At 43.6% G+C, this 16,264-nt stretch overlaps 1 protein-coding gene across 1 annotated transcript in view; it reads right to left on the bottom strand.

The window, feature by feature from the left end:
* LOC117872708 overlaps positions 1-16,264 on the bottom strand; it is a 65,983-nt gene that overhangs the window by 37,815 nt on the left and 11,904 nt on the right. Inside the window, exons 3-7 of the mRNA XM_034761438.1 lie at positions 14,554-14,622; positions 12,246-12,276; positions 10,717-10,776; positions 10,206-10,286; positions 8,165-8,301 (exon numbers count right to left, since the gene is read on the bottom strand). Of these exons, the coding sequence (XP_034617329.1) occupies positions 8,165-8,301; positions 10,206-10,286; positions 10,717-10,776; positions 12,246-12,276; positions 14,554-14,622 (378 nt within the window). The remainder of the gene's footprint in view (positions 1-8,164; positions 8,302-10,205; positions 10,287-10,716; positions 10,777-12,245; positions 12,277-14,553; positions 14,623-16,264) is intronic.

The following is a 16,264-nucleotide window of genomic DNA, read 5'->3' on the forward strand; positions in this document are numbered from 1 at the left end:
GGCAGCCCCTGCGCCCGCAGGGCCCGAGTGCCCCCAGCCCCAAGGGCCAGGGCAGGCTGCCCTTCCCCTCCCCCCCTCCCGCCCCCCCCCCCCGCCCTGAGTTATTTTCTGTGGCAGCTAAGCTCCCCGCGCGCTGCTCCCCAATGTTTGGGGCCGGGTCTCTCCCCCAGCCCCACATGCTGCCCCCACGCGCCTCCCCCGAGTGTCTCCTGGCCCCCACTTGCTGCCCCCTCACCACCCCGGAGCCTGCAGCTCATGCTGACTCTGCTCCGCTCTGCCGGCTTCCGGCAGCACCTGCTGCCGCAGGGTCCTAGTGCCCCCAGCCACAAGGGCCAGGGCAGGCTGCCCTTCCCCTACCCTTTTGCCCTAGTCCTGAGCCTCTCCAATACCCTGAGCCTCTCCAATGCCCCAAACCCCTCATCCCCAGCCCCACAGCCCTCACCCCTGCACCCCCTCCTATGCCCAAACTCTGTCCCAGAGCCTGCACCCCTCACCCCCTCCTGCACCCCCACCCCCTGCCCCAGCCCGGAGCCTGCACCCAGGACCCAAACTCCATCCCAGAGCCTGCACCCCAGACCCCCTCCCCCACCCAAACTTCCTCCCAGAGCCTTAGGCAGGTGGGGGCGGAGTTTGGGGGGGGCAGGTTCTGGACACCACCAAAATTTCTACAAACCTGCCATCCCTGGAAGAGGCGAAGCGGGGTGGAAAGGTGGTGCAGCCCAGTGTGGGGGGGGGGAGGCTTTAACAGAAGTATAGCTAACTAAGTGCGTGTTTTGTCCTTTGAGTGAGGTGTATTACTGAGTGTATATATTTAAAACCGCTTGGAAATGACTTTGTCGAAAAAAAGAACACTCATGGAAGAAAAGAGAGTTTTCCCAAGACAAATGGGAGAATTTATATTTTTCACAGAGGTAAAAGATAAAATTCAATGCCTTATTTGTCAGCAAACGATTGCTGTTCCCAAGGAGTATAACGTGCGTTGGCACTACGACACAATGCACCGTGAAAAATATGATGCATTCACTGGAAAAATCTGAGAGGAAAACGTTCAGCAACTTACAGCAGCATTTGACAAGCAAAGAAATTTATTTTCGGGGATTGACAAGTCTAGCGAAGATTCAATAAGGGCAAGTTTCGTGATAAGCGAAATGATAGCTAAATCATCACGACCTTTTACAGAAGGCTTATTCATAAAAGAATGTCTTATGAAGGCCAGTGAAATTTTATGTCCTGATAGGAAGAAACTTTTTGAAGGCATAAGCTTGTCTGCCAATACAGTTGCCTGCAGGATAACGGATTTAGCTGATAACGTGCAAAAACAATTGATTCAAATGGCAAAAGACTTTGAAGCATTTTCAATTGCTCTTGATGACAGTACAGATGTATCAGATACTGCACAGTGCAGTGTTCATTAGAGGTGTGGATTGCAATTTGAATATAACTGAAGAATTGCTAGACTTAATGCCACTGAAGGGTACCTCAATGAGATGGGACATATTTCAGGGACTGGAAGAGTGCATTGAAAAAGTTGCGCTGCCGTGGAATGAACTCGTATCTTTGGCTACGGACGGTGCGCCATCAATGTGCTCTGAAAACATTGGTGTGGTTGGATTATTGAAAACCAAACTGAACAGCCTCAATATATCAGGAATTCGCCTCACCAGTATAAATTGTATTTTGCACCAAGAAGCCCTGTGTAGTAAAAGTCTACAAATGAAGGAAGTTATGGATGTAGTTGTTAAAACTTAATTTTATACATGCACAAGGGCTGAATCACACACAGTTCACTTCTTTTCTAGCAAGTATGGACAGTGAATATGGGGAACTTCTGTATCGTACTCAAGTTAGATGGCTGAGTCGTGGAAATGTTTTTTTGCACTTAGAGAGGAGATTGATTCCTTCATGAAAATGAAAAAACAAGGAGGTCCCACAGCTTGCTGATTCCACTTTCATGTGCAACCTTGCTTTTCTAATAGATGTAACTGATCACCTGAATGCACTGAACTTTAAACTTCAGGGTAGAAAATAGGTGATAACATAGACGTATGACAGTGTTAAGTCATTCAAAGTCAAGTTTACTTTGTGGGGGAAACAGCTGACTGCTGGCAATTTGGTCCATTTCTTGACTCTGAATTCCTTGGGTATGTCTACACTATGAAATTAGGTCGAATTTATAGAAGCCGGTTTTATAGAAATCGGTTGTATACAGTCGATTGTGTGTGTCCCCACATAAAATGCTCTAAGTGCATGAAGTCGGCGGACTACGTCCACAGTACCGAGGCTAGCGTCGACTTCCGGAGTGTTGCACTATGGGTAGCTATCCCACAGTTCCCGCAGTCTCTGTCGCCCATTGGAATTCTGGGTTGAGATCCCAATGCCTGAATGATGCAAAACAGTGTCGCGGGGGGTTCTGGGTACATGTCGTCAGGCACCTCCCCCTCCGTCAGAGCAACGGCAGACAATCGATTCGCGCCTTTTTACCTGGGTTACCTGTGCAGACAACATACCACGGCAAGCATGGAGCCCGCTCAGCTCAGCTCACCATCACCATATGTCCTCTGGGTGCCGGCAGACGTGGTACTGCATTGCTACACAGCAGCAGCTAATTGCCTTTTGGCAGTAGACGGTGCAGTATGACTGGTAGCCTTCATCGGCGATCTGGGTGCTGGCAAATGTGGGGCTGGCAGACGTGGGGCTGCATTGAACACAACAGCAGCCCCTTGCCTTTTGGTAGAAGATGGTATATAACGATTGGTATCCGTCGTCATCGTACTGCAGTGGCTGTCAATCATGGGCCCCTGGGCAGTCTCGACGATGATGGCTATCAGTCGTAGTATGCTATTTTCTGCCAAGCGCCCAGTATTTTCTGCCAAGCACCCAGAAGATGCCGAGGGCTATCAGTCATGCTGCACCGTCATCTGCCAGCTTAAGATGTAAAAAATAGATTTGTTCTGTATTCATTTGCTTCCCTCTCCCTCCATGAAATCAACGGCCTGCTAAACCCAGGGTTTTGAGTTTAATCTTTGGGGGGGGGGTGGCAATTCTGTGTGACAGTTGTTTGTGTTTCTCCCTGATGCACAGCCACCTTTGTTGATTTTAATTCCCTGTACCTGTACGCCATGTCGTCACTCGCCCCTCCCTCCCTCCGTCAGATACTAATTTTGCGCCTTTTTTCAGACCAGAAGCCATAGCGCTGGGATCATGGAGCCCGCTCAGATCACCGTGGCAATTATGAGCACTATGAACACCACGCACATTGTCCTGGAGTATATGCAGAGCCAGGACATGCCAAAGCAAAACCAGGACCAGCTGAGGAGGCGATTGCAGCACGGCGACGAGAGTGATGAGGAAACTGATATGGACATAGACCTCTCACAAAGTACAGGCTCCAGCAATGTGCAAATCATGGTGTTACTGGGGCAGGTTCATGCCGTGGAACGCCGATTCTGGGCCCGGGAAACAAGCACAGATTGGTGGGACCGCATCGTGCTGCAGGTGTGGGACGATTCCCAGTGGCTGCGAAACTTTCACATGCGTAAGGGCACTTTCATGGAACTTTGTGACTTGCTTTCCCCTGCCCTGAAGCGCCAGAATACCAGGATGAGAGCAGCCCTCACAGTTCAGAAGTGAGTGGTGATAGCCCTGTGGAAGCTTGCAACGCCAGACAGCTACCGGTCAGTCGGGAATCAATTTGGAGTGGGCAAATCTACTGTGGGGGCTGCTGTGATCCAAGTTGCCAGGGCAATGAAAGACCTGGTGATATCAAGAGTACTGACTCTGGGCAACGTGCAGGCCATAGTGGATGGCTTTGCTGCAATGGGATTCCCAAATTGTGGTGGGGCGATAGACGGAACCCATATCCTTATCTTGGCACTGGAGCACCAAGCTACCGAGTACATAAACCGCAAGGGGTACTTTTCAATGCTGCTGCAGGCCCTGGTGGATCACAGGGGACGTTTCACCAACATCAACGTGGGATGGCCGGGAAAGGTACATGATACTCGCGTCTTCAGACACTCTGGTCTGTTTCGAAAGCTGGAGGAAGGGACTTTCTTCCCGGACCAGAAAATAACCATTGGGGACGTTGAAATGCCTATAGTTATCCTTGGGGACCCAGCCTACCCCTTAATGCCATGGCTCATGAAGCCATACACAGGCAGCCTGGACAGTAGTCAGGACCTGTTCAACTACAGGCTGAGCAAGTGCCGAATGGTGGTGGAATGTGCATTTGGACGTTTAAAAGCGCGCTGGCGCAGCTTACTGACTCACTCAGACCTCAGCGAAAAGAATATCCCCATTGTTATTGTTGCTTGCTGTGCGCTCCACAATATCTGTGAGAGTAAGGGGGAGACATTTATGGCAGGGTGGGAGGTTGAGGCACATCGCCTGGCCGCTGATTACGCGCAGCCAGACACCATGGCGGTTAGAAGAGCACAGCAGGGCGCAGTGCGCATCAGAGAAGCTTTGAAAACGAGTTCTGTGACTGGCCAGGCTACGGTGTGAAACTTCTGTTTGTTTCCCCTTGATGAACCCTCCGCCCCACTCCCCCACCCGATTCACTCTACTTCCCTGAAAACCAAAAACCCCACCCTCCCCTCCCCCTTCGAGCACCGCTTGCAGAGGCAATAAAGTCATTGTTACTTCACATTCATGCATTCTTTATTAATTCATCACACAACTAGGGGGATAATTGCCAAGGTAGCCCGGGATGGGTGGGGGAGGAGGGAAGGAAAAGGACACACTGCAGTTTAAAACTAACTCTTATTGAAGGCCAGCCTTCTGATGCTTGGGCAATCATCTGGGGTGGAGTGACTGGGTGGCCAGAGGCCCCCCCACCGTGTTCTTGGGCGTCTGGGTGAGGAGGCTATGGAACTTGGGGAGGAGGGCTGTTGGTTACACAGGGGCTGTAGCGGCGGTCTCTGCTCCTGCTGCCTTTCCTGCAGCTCAACCATACGCTGGAGCATATCAGTTTGATGCTCCAGCAGCCGGAGCATCAACTCTTGCCTTCTGTCTGCAAGCTGACGCCACCTATCATCTTCAGCCCGCCACTTGCTCTGTTCATCCCGCGATTCAGCCCACCACCTCTCCTCTCGTTCATACTGTGCTTTTCTGTAGTCTGACATTGACTGCCTCCACGCATTCTGCTGTGCTCTTTCAGCGTGGGAGGACATCTGGAGTTCCGTGAATATATCATCCCGAGTCTGCTGTTTTCTCCTTCTAATCTTCACTAGCCTCTGTGAAGGAGAAACATTTGCAGCTGATGGAGGAGAAGGGAGAGGTGGTTAAAAAAGACACATTTTAGAGAACAATGGGTACACTCTTTCATGTTAAATTTTGCTGTTCACATTACACAGCACATGTGCTTTCGTTACAAGGTCGCATTTTTCCTCTTATATTGAGGGCCTGACGGTTTGGTGTGAGAGATCACTCACGCAGTGCCAGGCAACAAATTTCGGCTTGCAGGCATCCATGGTAAGCCACAGTCTTTTGGCTTTTTTAACCTTCTTAACATGTGGGAATGGTTTCAAACAGTAGTGCCCTCATTTCCCATACCAAGCACCCGTTGGGTTGGCCATTTAAAATGGGTTTGCAATGTAAAAGGAGGGGCTTTGGTTCCCGGGTTAACATGCAGCACAAACCCAACTAACCCCCCCTCCTCTCCCCACACCCAATTCTCTGGGATGATCACTTCACCCCTCCCCCCCCCCGCGTGGCTAACAGCGGGGAACATTTCTGTTCAGCAGAGCAGGAACGGGCACCTCTGAATGTCCCCTTAATAAAATCACCCCATTTCAACCAGGTGACCGTAAATGATATCACTCTTCTGAGGATAACAAAGAGCGATAAGGAATGGATGTTGTCTGCATGCCAGCAAACACCGGGACCATATGCTGCCATGCTTTGTTGTGCAATGATTCCAGACTACGTGCTACTGGCCTGGCGTGGTAAAGTGTCCTACCATGGCGGACGGGATAAGGCAGCCCTCCCCAGAAACCTTTCGCAAAGGCTTTGGGAGTACATGAAGGAGAGCTTTCTGGAGATGTCCCTGGAGGATTTCCGCTCCATCCCCATACACGTTAACAGACTTTTCCAGTAGATGTACTGGCCGCGATTGCCAGGGCAAAAATTAATCATTAAACACGCTTGCTTTTAAACCATGTGTAATATTTACAAAGGTACACTCACCAGAGGTCCCCTGTGTGCCCTCAGGGTCTGGGAGCACGCCTTGAGTGAGTTCGGGGGTTACTGGCACCAGGTCCAGGGTGATAAACATATCCTGGCTGTTGGGGAAACCGGTTTCTCCGCTTCCTTGCTGCTGTGAGCTATCCACATTATCTTCATCCTCCTCTTCCTCGGACCCCGAACCCTCTTCCCTGTATGTTTCTCCAGTGAAGGAGTCAGAGCACACGGTTGGGGTAGTGGAGGCTGCACCCCCTAGCATGGCATGCAGCTCCACGTAGAAGCGGCATGTTTGCGGCTGTGCCCCGGACCTTCCGTTTGCCTCTCTGGCTTTGTGGTAGGCTTGCCGTAGCTCCTTTATTTTCACACGACACTGCTGTGCGTCCCTGTTATGGCCTCTGTCCTTCATGGCCTTGGAGACCTTTTCTAATATTTTGCCATTTCTTTTACTGCTACGGAGTTCAGCTAGCACTGATTCATCTCCCCATATGGTGAGCAGATCCTGTACCTCCCGTTCGGTCCATGCTGGAGCTCTTTTGCAATCCTGGGACTCCATCACGGTTTCCTGTGCTGATGAGCTCTGCGTGGTCACCTGTGCTCTCCACGCTGGGCAAACAAGAAATGAAATTCAAACGTTTGCGAGGCTTTTCCTGTCTACCTGGTCAGTGCATCTGAGTTGAGAGTGCTGTCCAGAGCGGTCACAATGAAGCACTGTGGGATAGCTCCCGAAGGCCAATAACGTCGAATTCCATCCACACTACCCCAATTCCGACCCGCTGAGGCCGATTTTATCGCTAATCCCCTCGTTGGAGGCGGAGTAAAGAAACCGGTTTAAAGGGCCCCTTAAGTCGAAAGAAAGGGCTTCATCGTGTGAACGTGTCCAGGCTTAATTCGATTTAACGCTGCTAAAGTCGACCTAAACTCGTAGTGTAGACCAGGCCCTTAGGAAAAGTTGAACCCAAATCCTTGAAAGAATATGCAGAGATCATTTCTAACTTACACAAACAGTTTGATGTGCGGTTTAAAGATTTCAAGGCACTTGAACCACATTTTCAACGTTTTTCCACACGAGTTGCTGATGAAATTGACTATGATGCAGATGGAGTTAGTGGAACTTCAGTATGACACCATTTTGAAGCAGAAGTATACAGATGTTGAAATTCCAGAATTCTACAGGTTTCTTTCACAAGAAAGATTTCCCATGTTATTCTCTGCTTCCGCAAGGATAATGGCAATGTTTGGAAGTACATATATATGTGAACAGTTTTTCTCTTCCATGAAGATTAACAAATCTGTGTTAAGGTTAAGGCTCACTGGTGAACATTTGAAAGCAACACTGAGATTGGTTTCGTCTCAGGATATCAAACCTAATATTGATGCTCTGGTTGATGCAAAACACTGCCAGCTAAGTGGCCAAAAATGAAATGACTGTCAAAATTAGCACTGCCTTTTCATATTACAGTTAAACAAATTAATAAACAAGTTAATAAATTGACTTTTAATAGCATAGTATATTTTAATACTATACTACTATATTACTCTTCATTTTTTTTCTGCCTACCTCCAGGCGCTTCCCCACCTCCAAGCCGCCAAACAGCTGTTGGTGGCGCTTAGCACTTTCCAGGAGGGAGTGGGGAGGAGCGGGGAGCCGCGCGTTCAGGGGAGGAGGTGGAGAAGAGACAGGGTAGGGGAGGGGCCTCATGAAAGGGGTGGAGTGGGGGCGGGACCAGGGACAGAGAGGGGGGAGTGTCAGTGATGCGGCCCTTGGGTCAATACACTAGTCCTCATGTGGCCCTCGTGGTCATTTGAGTTTGAGACCCCTGCCTTAGAGAATGTGTATATAAAACCTATTTTTATTAGTTTAACATCCTAATGCAAATATATTTAAAATGAAAGGTGCAAGTAGAGAATTTGCCACCCACCTAAGTCTAAAGAACACTTACTCAAAAAATAAATAATGCATTTTTTTAAAAAAACCTCTTACCAGATATGCCAGTCTATGTTTAGAACCATAAACATGCATGAACATATTACTCAATCCCGTTTGACAGTGGCACAGCTGACACTCGTAGAGAACAAGGAGATTCTCTTTTGATCGGTATTCAATTATATATTCAAGTCCTGTATAGAAGAAAGGGATATTTTACAATTTAGTGTTTACTAAAATAATCTGCACTACATATTATTACCCAGTACACAGATAATCAACAGTTCATACCAGAAAAAGAAACTAAAGCAAGCGTTAGTGACTTATTAGGTACTAAACAAATTGGCCAAGATTTTAATAACTAGCTATTTTGAGTACCTCGATTTTTGGGTGCTAAGCTTAAGACATCTTCCTAACTTCCCACCTGTGAAAAAGTGCTCTCTTTAAGTTCCCTCAAGTTGGGCATCAAAAATTGAGGTATTCAAAAGACACTAGTCACTTTTGGAAAATGTAGGACAATCCTTTGCTTACCGTCTCTTTCTATGTTCCTTAGAAATAGACTGTCTCCTCTCCAATAAAGAGAAACTGACATGTTTGTATAAAAATGCATTTTTATATTCAAACGCATCAACTATGATATTATAATAAGAGTAATCACCGAATCGTTTAGTCAAGAGTAGCTTCTAGTTTAAATACCCTTACATTATTTGTAACCCACACTCTCAACAGATACATGTTCAACCTAATCAAGAATAAATATGCAATAAGAATTCCAAGAACTCTTGTCAGTAAGATCCACTTACACACTGTACCAGCAGAACACCTAATGTAAATTGTATAAGGTTTACCTAATTTCATACTTATGAAGGTATAAATTTGTAGGACCAGGATTTTATAATTGTACTATGAAAATTAATGTATGATTTGATTTTATCCTGTCAGTCACCCTTTTTTGAATAGCAGAAAGAAATGACAGACCAGAACAATCCTTATGACTGATTATGGTCACCCTTTTGTTTTAGATTAAGTTATAATGTCTACTATGGTTTCCTATATGTATTGCAAATTAGGCACGCTAGTTAAATATACATTTCTTTGTTTTAAGGTTTTAGTAAGTAAGAGACAGGATCTTGTATTGTATCTATGTTAAGGAGATTAGAGGAATGTTGAGGGCTGAAGCCCCAATGTGAATTGTTTTAGTTATAAGATTTAGCAAGGCTTGATTTACAATGTATACTGCTGTCTGTATACCTTTGAAGGTATACAGAGATATACCTGTTTGTGTGTGAATGAGGAATGCATACATCAGGAAAAGATAAGGTGTGAAAGCCATCACAAATGTCCAGATCGTCAAGAAAAAGTAAGAGACTTGGAAAGACCAGGAGACAATCAGAAAACATCCATTGTATCCGATGCTAAACACATTAGCAGCATTGATGACCTCAGAGGTGAGGCAGGCACCCCCCGAAGGCGAGACAACAAATAGTAGATAACGATGGGAAGCCCGACAATAACCATCAAATGATAACAGCAGAAAACCCCAAGATTAACACCACTTAAGATCTAATGATTACAGGATGACACTGCAAAATGCATGGACTCAAATGAGAATTTACAACTATAAAGCTGGGGTATTTCACCATGGAACTCTGGGTTTAGTCCTGCAAAGCCTCGGAGTATCGGATCATGACCAATAAGAGCCCAGCTCCTCACTTGTGCTCAATTTAACTGGCCATTAGATTGACTGGTAAGTATAAACATCAAGTGGCAGAGAAGGGAGTGAGGGAGGGAGAGAGAGTGTGTGTGTGTGTGTGACTAAAAAGCATATGCTAACTGTTGTATTTTCAATAAATGCAATGTTTTTGCCTTCTTCTCTATAAAGATCCCATGTGCTTTGTATAGTATAACAAATTCACTCAATCCCTCTGGAAATGTAAAAACAACAAGGAGTCTGGTGGCACCTTAAAGACTAAGGTGCCACCAGACTCCTTGTTGTTTTAGTAGCTAGAGACTAACACGGCTACCCCCTGATACTTGACACCATCTGGAAATGTAAACATTGCTGGCATTTAATTACAGCATTTAAAAAAATGCTCACCAAGTGCAGGTTCTGAATCTTTACATGTATTAAGCTGTTCTTCCAAGGTTTGTCCTTGAAACTTCTCTGGCTCAGTTTGAACTATAAAATAAAAGCACTTTATTAAAATGTGGTTAGTTGCCTATACCAAAGCAATAATAACCACGTATTGTGTACAGTTAGATACTCTCTAGAGCAGTGAGAAATCTAGGAGAAGGAAGTGGTGTCCCCGACTCCAGTCACGGACTTAAGTTTGCCAACAAATCCAAACCAATCCCTGCTCTGCAATGCCCTTCAGGAGGCACAGCAACGAGCCATTTGATGTGGTGAAGCATTATCCCTGAAGTCCCACCCACTCACACTGTCTTCTCTTGCAAGGAAGATGTTGTAGAGGTATTAAAAGGGGAAAACACAATATAAAGCAAATTCCCCAATGACCTGCTAACTTCTAGCATCACTGGCTCTTGGAGGACATTAAATCATGGCACAGCTGTGTGTTTGTGCACTATATTGAATAAGGAAATTAACTTACCATAATCAGGAAGTTTTATAGGTGCTTTCGCTTGGTCCCCTATTCCACCCACAGTTTTAACTAAAAAGATAAAAATAAATAAAAAAAGAGTAAAAATTTATGAACAAAGACTGGAATGAGACCTTGAGAAGAACCCAGTCAGAAAGACTGGACATGCACCATGTTTAAAGGAAACAACGAGAGCTTCTTGTTGATGTGTAAAGGAACAAATTCTATTACTTTAATCTTTGTGTACCAAGAGTTAAATTTTGCTAGTAATAGTTGAAGCACAAACATTTGCATCAAAGAATTACAATAAACCAACTTAGTGCTAGATAATTTAATAAAGAGGACAAGAAATTACAATAGCAACCAAGTTGCCAATTTTACAATTAATTAAACTCATACCAAAGTATTAAATTACAGCAGAACCCACTAATAGTGAAAATCTCCTATGGTACCCAGCCTGGAATCAGAGTCTGCTACATTAAGCTTTAAATCCAGCGCTTCACACCTACTTGGAAACATTACATGATACAGAGAGGGGATTTGGAAAGAGCTAGTTAATTTCATATAAAGAACTTTTCTACGGCATAAGGGCAGAGCACAATGCTCCTGGTGATCCTTGCATTCACAAGGGACTGCTTATCTACACAGGGGAATTGATGAGAACCGCTAATGTAGACAAGCCCTGAAAAACCAGGCAAGATTGCAGGACAAAGAGGAAACCCAGTTGGCTTCACCCCCTCTGCAAGAAGAAGTAAAGAAAGTATATCAGATCCCTCCTTCACTGTAATCATACATTGCAGAAGTTATTTCTATTCAAAATTTAATATTTAGAAAGACTTTACTTTTCCATGCATGAAAGAGCACCAAACAGGCCTTGTGATGCTTGCATCTGAATTTGAATTCTGGTCTAACACGGAATAATGGGATAAAAGTAAGAAAAAAGAATATCAATGTATTTAAAAAGGGAGGGGGGGTTGGGGGGGGACTGTCCAGCCGGTGAGGGGTCTATTGTGCTGTGGAACTTTCTCCAAACAATACAAGAAAAGCCCAATATCTTGGGACATAAAAAATTTAATTGGACATTTAAATTTAGACTGGAAAATACACTGTATCAAACTGTACAACTTTAGGGCCAAGGGTGTGTAAAATGACTGAAGTCTTTTCCACCTCTGAACTTTATGAAATACAACCATGCTATTTTTCTGTTAAAATAATTAGCAGTGGAATAATTGAAGTTGACAATTAAATAGCTATCATTTGGTTTAAAAGTTAACCCTCCACAAGTAACGAATTCAAACCTCTTCTAACTATTTCTCTAGTGCAGACCAGGTCTCAGAGTCCTCTTATGATTAATCCCAAAATGTTACTAGTTACAATCTAGTGCCCAATCCTGTATATCCCTTACTAGCACAATTAGTTACACTGTCTTCTGCAGGATTGGACCTAAAATTAAAATTCTTAAAAAAAGGTCACTTACAGTTTTGAATGGATATTTATAAAAAACATTTAACCAAAGCAAAACGTTAAACTTTAGTACTTACCAATGCCATGGGCTTTTAGAGCTTCTTCAACCTAAATTAATGAGAGAAAAACCAATTTAATGTTTTCTTAGAAACTTTACATTGTCAAAGAGATGGACAGTCACTATTTATATAATAAACTAATTAGATTAAGGGTTACACAAAAGATGATTATTCAAAATGTACAAGGCAATTTTTCTCCGATGGATGGATGGATGGATATCAAGGTGAATAAAAATCATTTTTTCAAAGTCATAAACATTGTATTTTTTTAAATTAAATACAGGTTTAAAAAATAAACCTATTTAAAATTGACAACCTAGGTTAATGCCTAGACTTAAATCTATTACAATCACTGAAATTAAATACAAAAATAATATTAAGCAATACGTATTTGCTACCAAGTTCTAAAGAAATCCAGAGCACTGAACTACTGGAAGTCACTTGCTGAGCAGCGCGAACCAGAGTCTGTTGCAATGCTATGACAGCTTTTAAGAGCAGGAGCCTCTTCTGCAGTTAGAGAATATTTTCCTCATTTCTGTTTATTCAATTAGTTCAGTCAAATGACTAGTTCATTCAAAGTTAAGAAACCATTTGGGAATTGAAAGAGAAGGGGAGCTTTTTTCCACTCCCAATCTATGAATAAAAACTAGGTGTGAGAGGATGAGATGTACAAGTTCCAAAATTTTGAACGAGACACAGACCAGAAATGATCAGTTCAAATCACTAAGTACAGATAATACCTCTTTTGTTTACTAAAACAATTAGTTTAAAATGCAAAACATGTTTTGATAAACTTTTTAATCATTTTTCTTATGTATCCAGCACATTTAAGATAATTAAATGTTTTTAAATGCTGGTTTTGTGCCTTTTTAATTAAACTTGCACTTCAACCCAAATAGAGCTTGACACCAATTACAAGTATAAATTAATCATCTAGTAAATCAAAATGCATAATTCACCATTTTTTAACATAATAAAAATGTAAAAATTAAAGACTCTATATACATATTTTTAAACAATTATATTTATTTAGATAGTGTATCCTCTTGGTTAGCAAAGAGAAGCACTAAGTTTAGGGTAAAGGCTGTATTTAGTTGCAAATCAATATTTCAGTGGTTAGCAATTAATTAGAATCAAGTTGCTTTAGGAAAATAGCTAAAAAGTACAAATGCAAAACACAATTAAAATTGATTTTTAAATCAATGGTTCCTGCTCGCTGATTTAAATCATTAGTAAAAGTCAATTATTTACATTGTTCTGATTTAAATCAATCCACTGTTTCCTATTATACTAGACTCATTATTTAGATTAATAAATATCTGCATCTGTATTTGATCTTGCCTCATGCCCCTTACTGACTAGAGCATAAAGCTCTGAAACATATTTTGGGATAGATTTATAAAGGGAACTTGGGCACCTAAATCCAATATTTAGGTAATAACGGCATTCACAAAACCATAGCTCAGCTGCTGCCTAAAGCTGCATGTGCCTAACCCCCTTAAATACCTAAATTTCTGCTAATGGGTATGCACAAAGCCGTTTAAGTCCAGATGCCATCCCAGAGCCCTTGCTCATACCTAAGCCCTGGCAGGATTCCCAAACTAGGTGCTCCCCCCTACAGGACCTGATAATACGAGTGCCCTAACCAACAGGCTATAATGGGTAGGTCAGTCTCTCTCTCTCTTTCCTCCCTCTCTCCTCCCCCCGCCACACACACAAGAAAGGACTGACCTGGCTTAGGTGACTAACTTCAGGGAAGAGTTCACAGCTGAGAATCCCAAATGGAGATAGACACCTAAGGCCCAGATCAATGGGAGTTAGGTGCTTAAGTACCACTGTGAATCTGGGTCCTAAGTCCTGCCCTTCTTCCATCTGCATTTCACTCCTGGCTAGCTTAGATGGCACCCTGCTCAACTTTCTGGTTTCTGAGAATCCCATTCTTAGATGCCAAAGCTCCCATGCTTTGTATAGGGAGTGTTAAGCACCTAACTTGAGGCTGTGAATTCCACTGGTTGGGTACCTAGGAGAGTTGCAATGTTTAAATCCCCCGTTGCTCTTACTAATCCAGACAGCAATACACAGCTAGATCAACATGAACCTTTTTAAACATCATTGCTATTCAGAAAAGTTCTGCTTTACTGTACATGACAGAAATAGTAAAGCAAGAAAATTCTAAACAAAAAGTTAGATGCTTTGCTAATTTTACACATTTTAGAACATTTAATACTTTAAAAAGAGAAAATAGTGATTACAATCCTACACATCATCACTGTTTAATGTAACTATCTACAAAAATCTCACACACACACACACACACACATCTTACCGTCTTGTGTTTGAATCCAAGGAAATGAGTCTGCAAGTTTAATGCAGAAGCACACGAGATTTTGCAAATCTAGGTTAAAAAGAAGATTCATAATTATTTCTACAGTATTATGCAAGCAAACAGAAAAAATACTATAATTCTGAAAAATATCATTGATATTTCAAACTAATCAAAATCTCCCTATTTAATAAACTCCAGCTATACACCCTGAGGTTGTACAGATTGATTTCTGCTGAAACACAAGTCCTCTAAAGCCAGACTGAACAGCAGCCAACACTCTATTCACTGGCTTCCAAAGAGGATGATCAAAGTACTGTCTTTCATTTAAAAGTCCCTCTCCCATAGCATAAGATGGTTTCAGGTTCACCCAAACCCTTCAAATACATTCAACTGCATTGTACCAGAGGGGAGGCCATCTCTCTCAATCTCATTAAAAGAGGTATGGAAAGGTGATCTTCAAAAAGATTTTTGGATATAAAACCCAAGCTCTAAAGAAATTTGAAAACTTTGACCAGGAAGTGTTGTCTCTCTTGTCTCCTGTTGTGCAAGAAGTGTGATTCACATCAACACTTCATTGAAGGGACTACAAAACTGAAGAGAAAGCAATAGATATAAAATGAAATGGGCTGAAAGAAATGTTTTCCTCCATACACCCCTTGAAAGGTACCCAGGGTGAGTGAGTCCTTTAAGCAAATGTAGACCTCCTAAGGTTTGTATACTCACATTGGGCAGGGAATGAGCAGGGTACTTAAAAGCTGAGGTCACCATCTGCTTAAGGCATTCACTATGCATACATTTCACGCTCTATCAGTGCCTTTCTCATCCCTTCCATGTGCCCTAGCACCCTGTACCTCCAACCTCACACTGCCAGACTTTCCATATCCCCTATGACTCCCTGTACTCCCAGTGCCTGCATCCTCCCTCATAACCCACAAGTCTCCATAGGCTCCCCTCAGTCCCCAATGAGCTTGCATACGCTTGTCAGAGACTAGCAAGCCTAATGAGTTTTGACAGGTATCCACATTTACAGGAAGGGAGAAACGCTTCACACCCCCTGCATCCCAACCACTCCCTCTATGCCTCCCCAAACAACCTGGTTCCACCCAAGTTCCCTCAGCAACTCAGCTCCTCTTTGTGCCTGCAAACAGCCAGCCCCCCCCCTTCCAACATCCATGCTCTCCTCAGTAACAACAATTAAACACACCATTTCTCTCCCTTACACCCAACAAACTTCAGTAGACGCGTCAGACTCTGACAAATTTACGTAGGCTCATTTGTGGAAAGATGAGCCAAATGAGATTGGTGTACATGTGTGAATAAAGGTATCCAGGAGCCTCCACTCCTCCCTCACAACTCCCCTAAACATCCCAGTTCCTCCCAACATACACACAAACCTCAGTAAGGTAGTCAGGTTCAAAAGCCAAGGTACATTTGTCAGGCACCAATGAGCCTACTAAATGAGGTTCCTCAGGAGAGATACGTAGAGCATAGATGTTTCCCTCCAACATATCTGTTTCCCCATACTCCCTGACTTAACCCTGCTTCCCTTCTAAGCAAAATAGCTCCCACTATGCAATGGCCTCATCTGTGTTCAAATCTGAAGAGATTAAATTTAAAGAAACAAGATCTCCACTTAGCAGGGGCTTTGCTTCTGGGGGAGTGTAGAGTGCATATTCTCTGCACAACTACCTCCTGTTTTACCCATGTCCCT

The sequence above is a fragment of the Trachemys scripta genome, chromosome 2 (genome assembly GCF_013100865.1).
Source record: "Trachemys scripta elegans isolate TJP31775 chromosome 2, CAS_Tse_1.0, whole genome shotgun sequence".
Taxonomy (NCBI): domain Eukaryota; kingdom Metazoa; phylum Chordata; order Testudines; family Emydidae; genus Trachemys; species Trachemys scripta.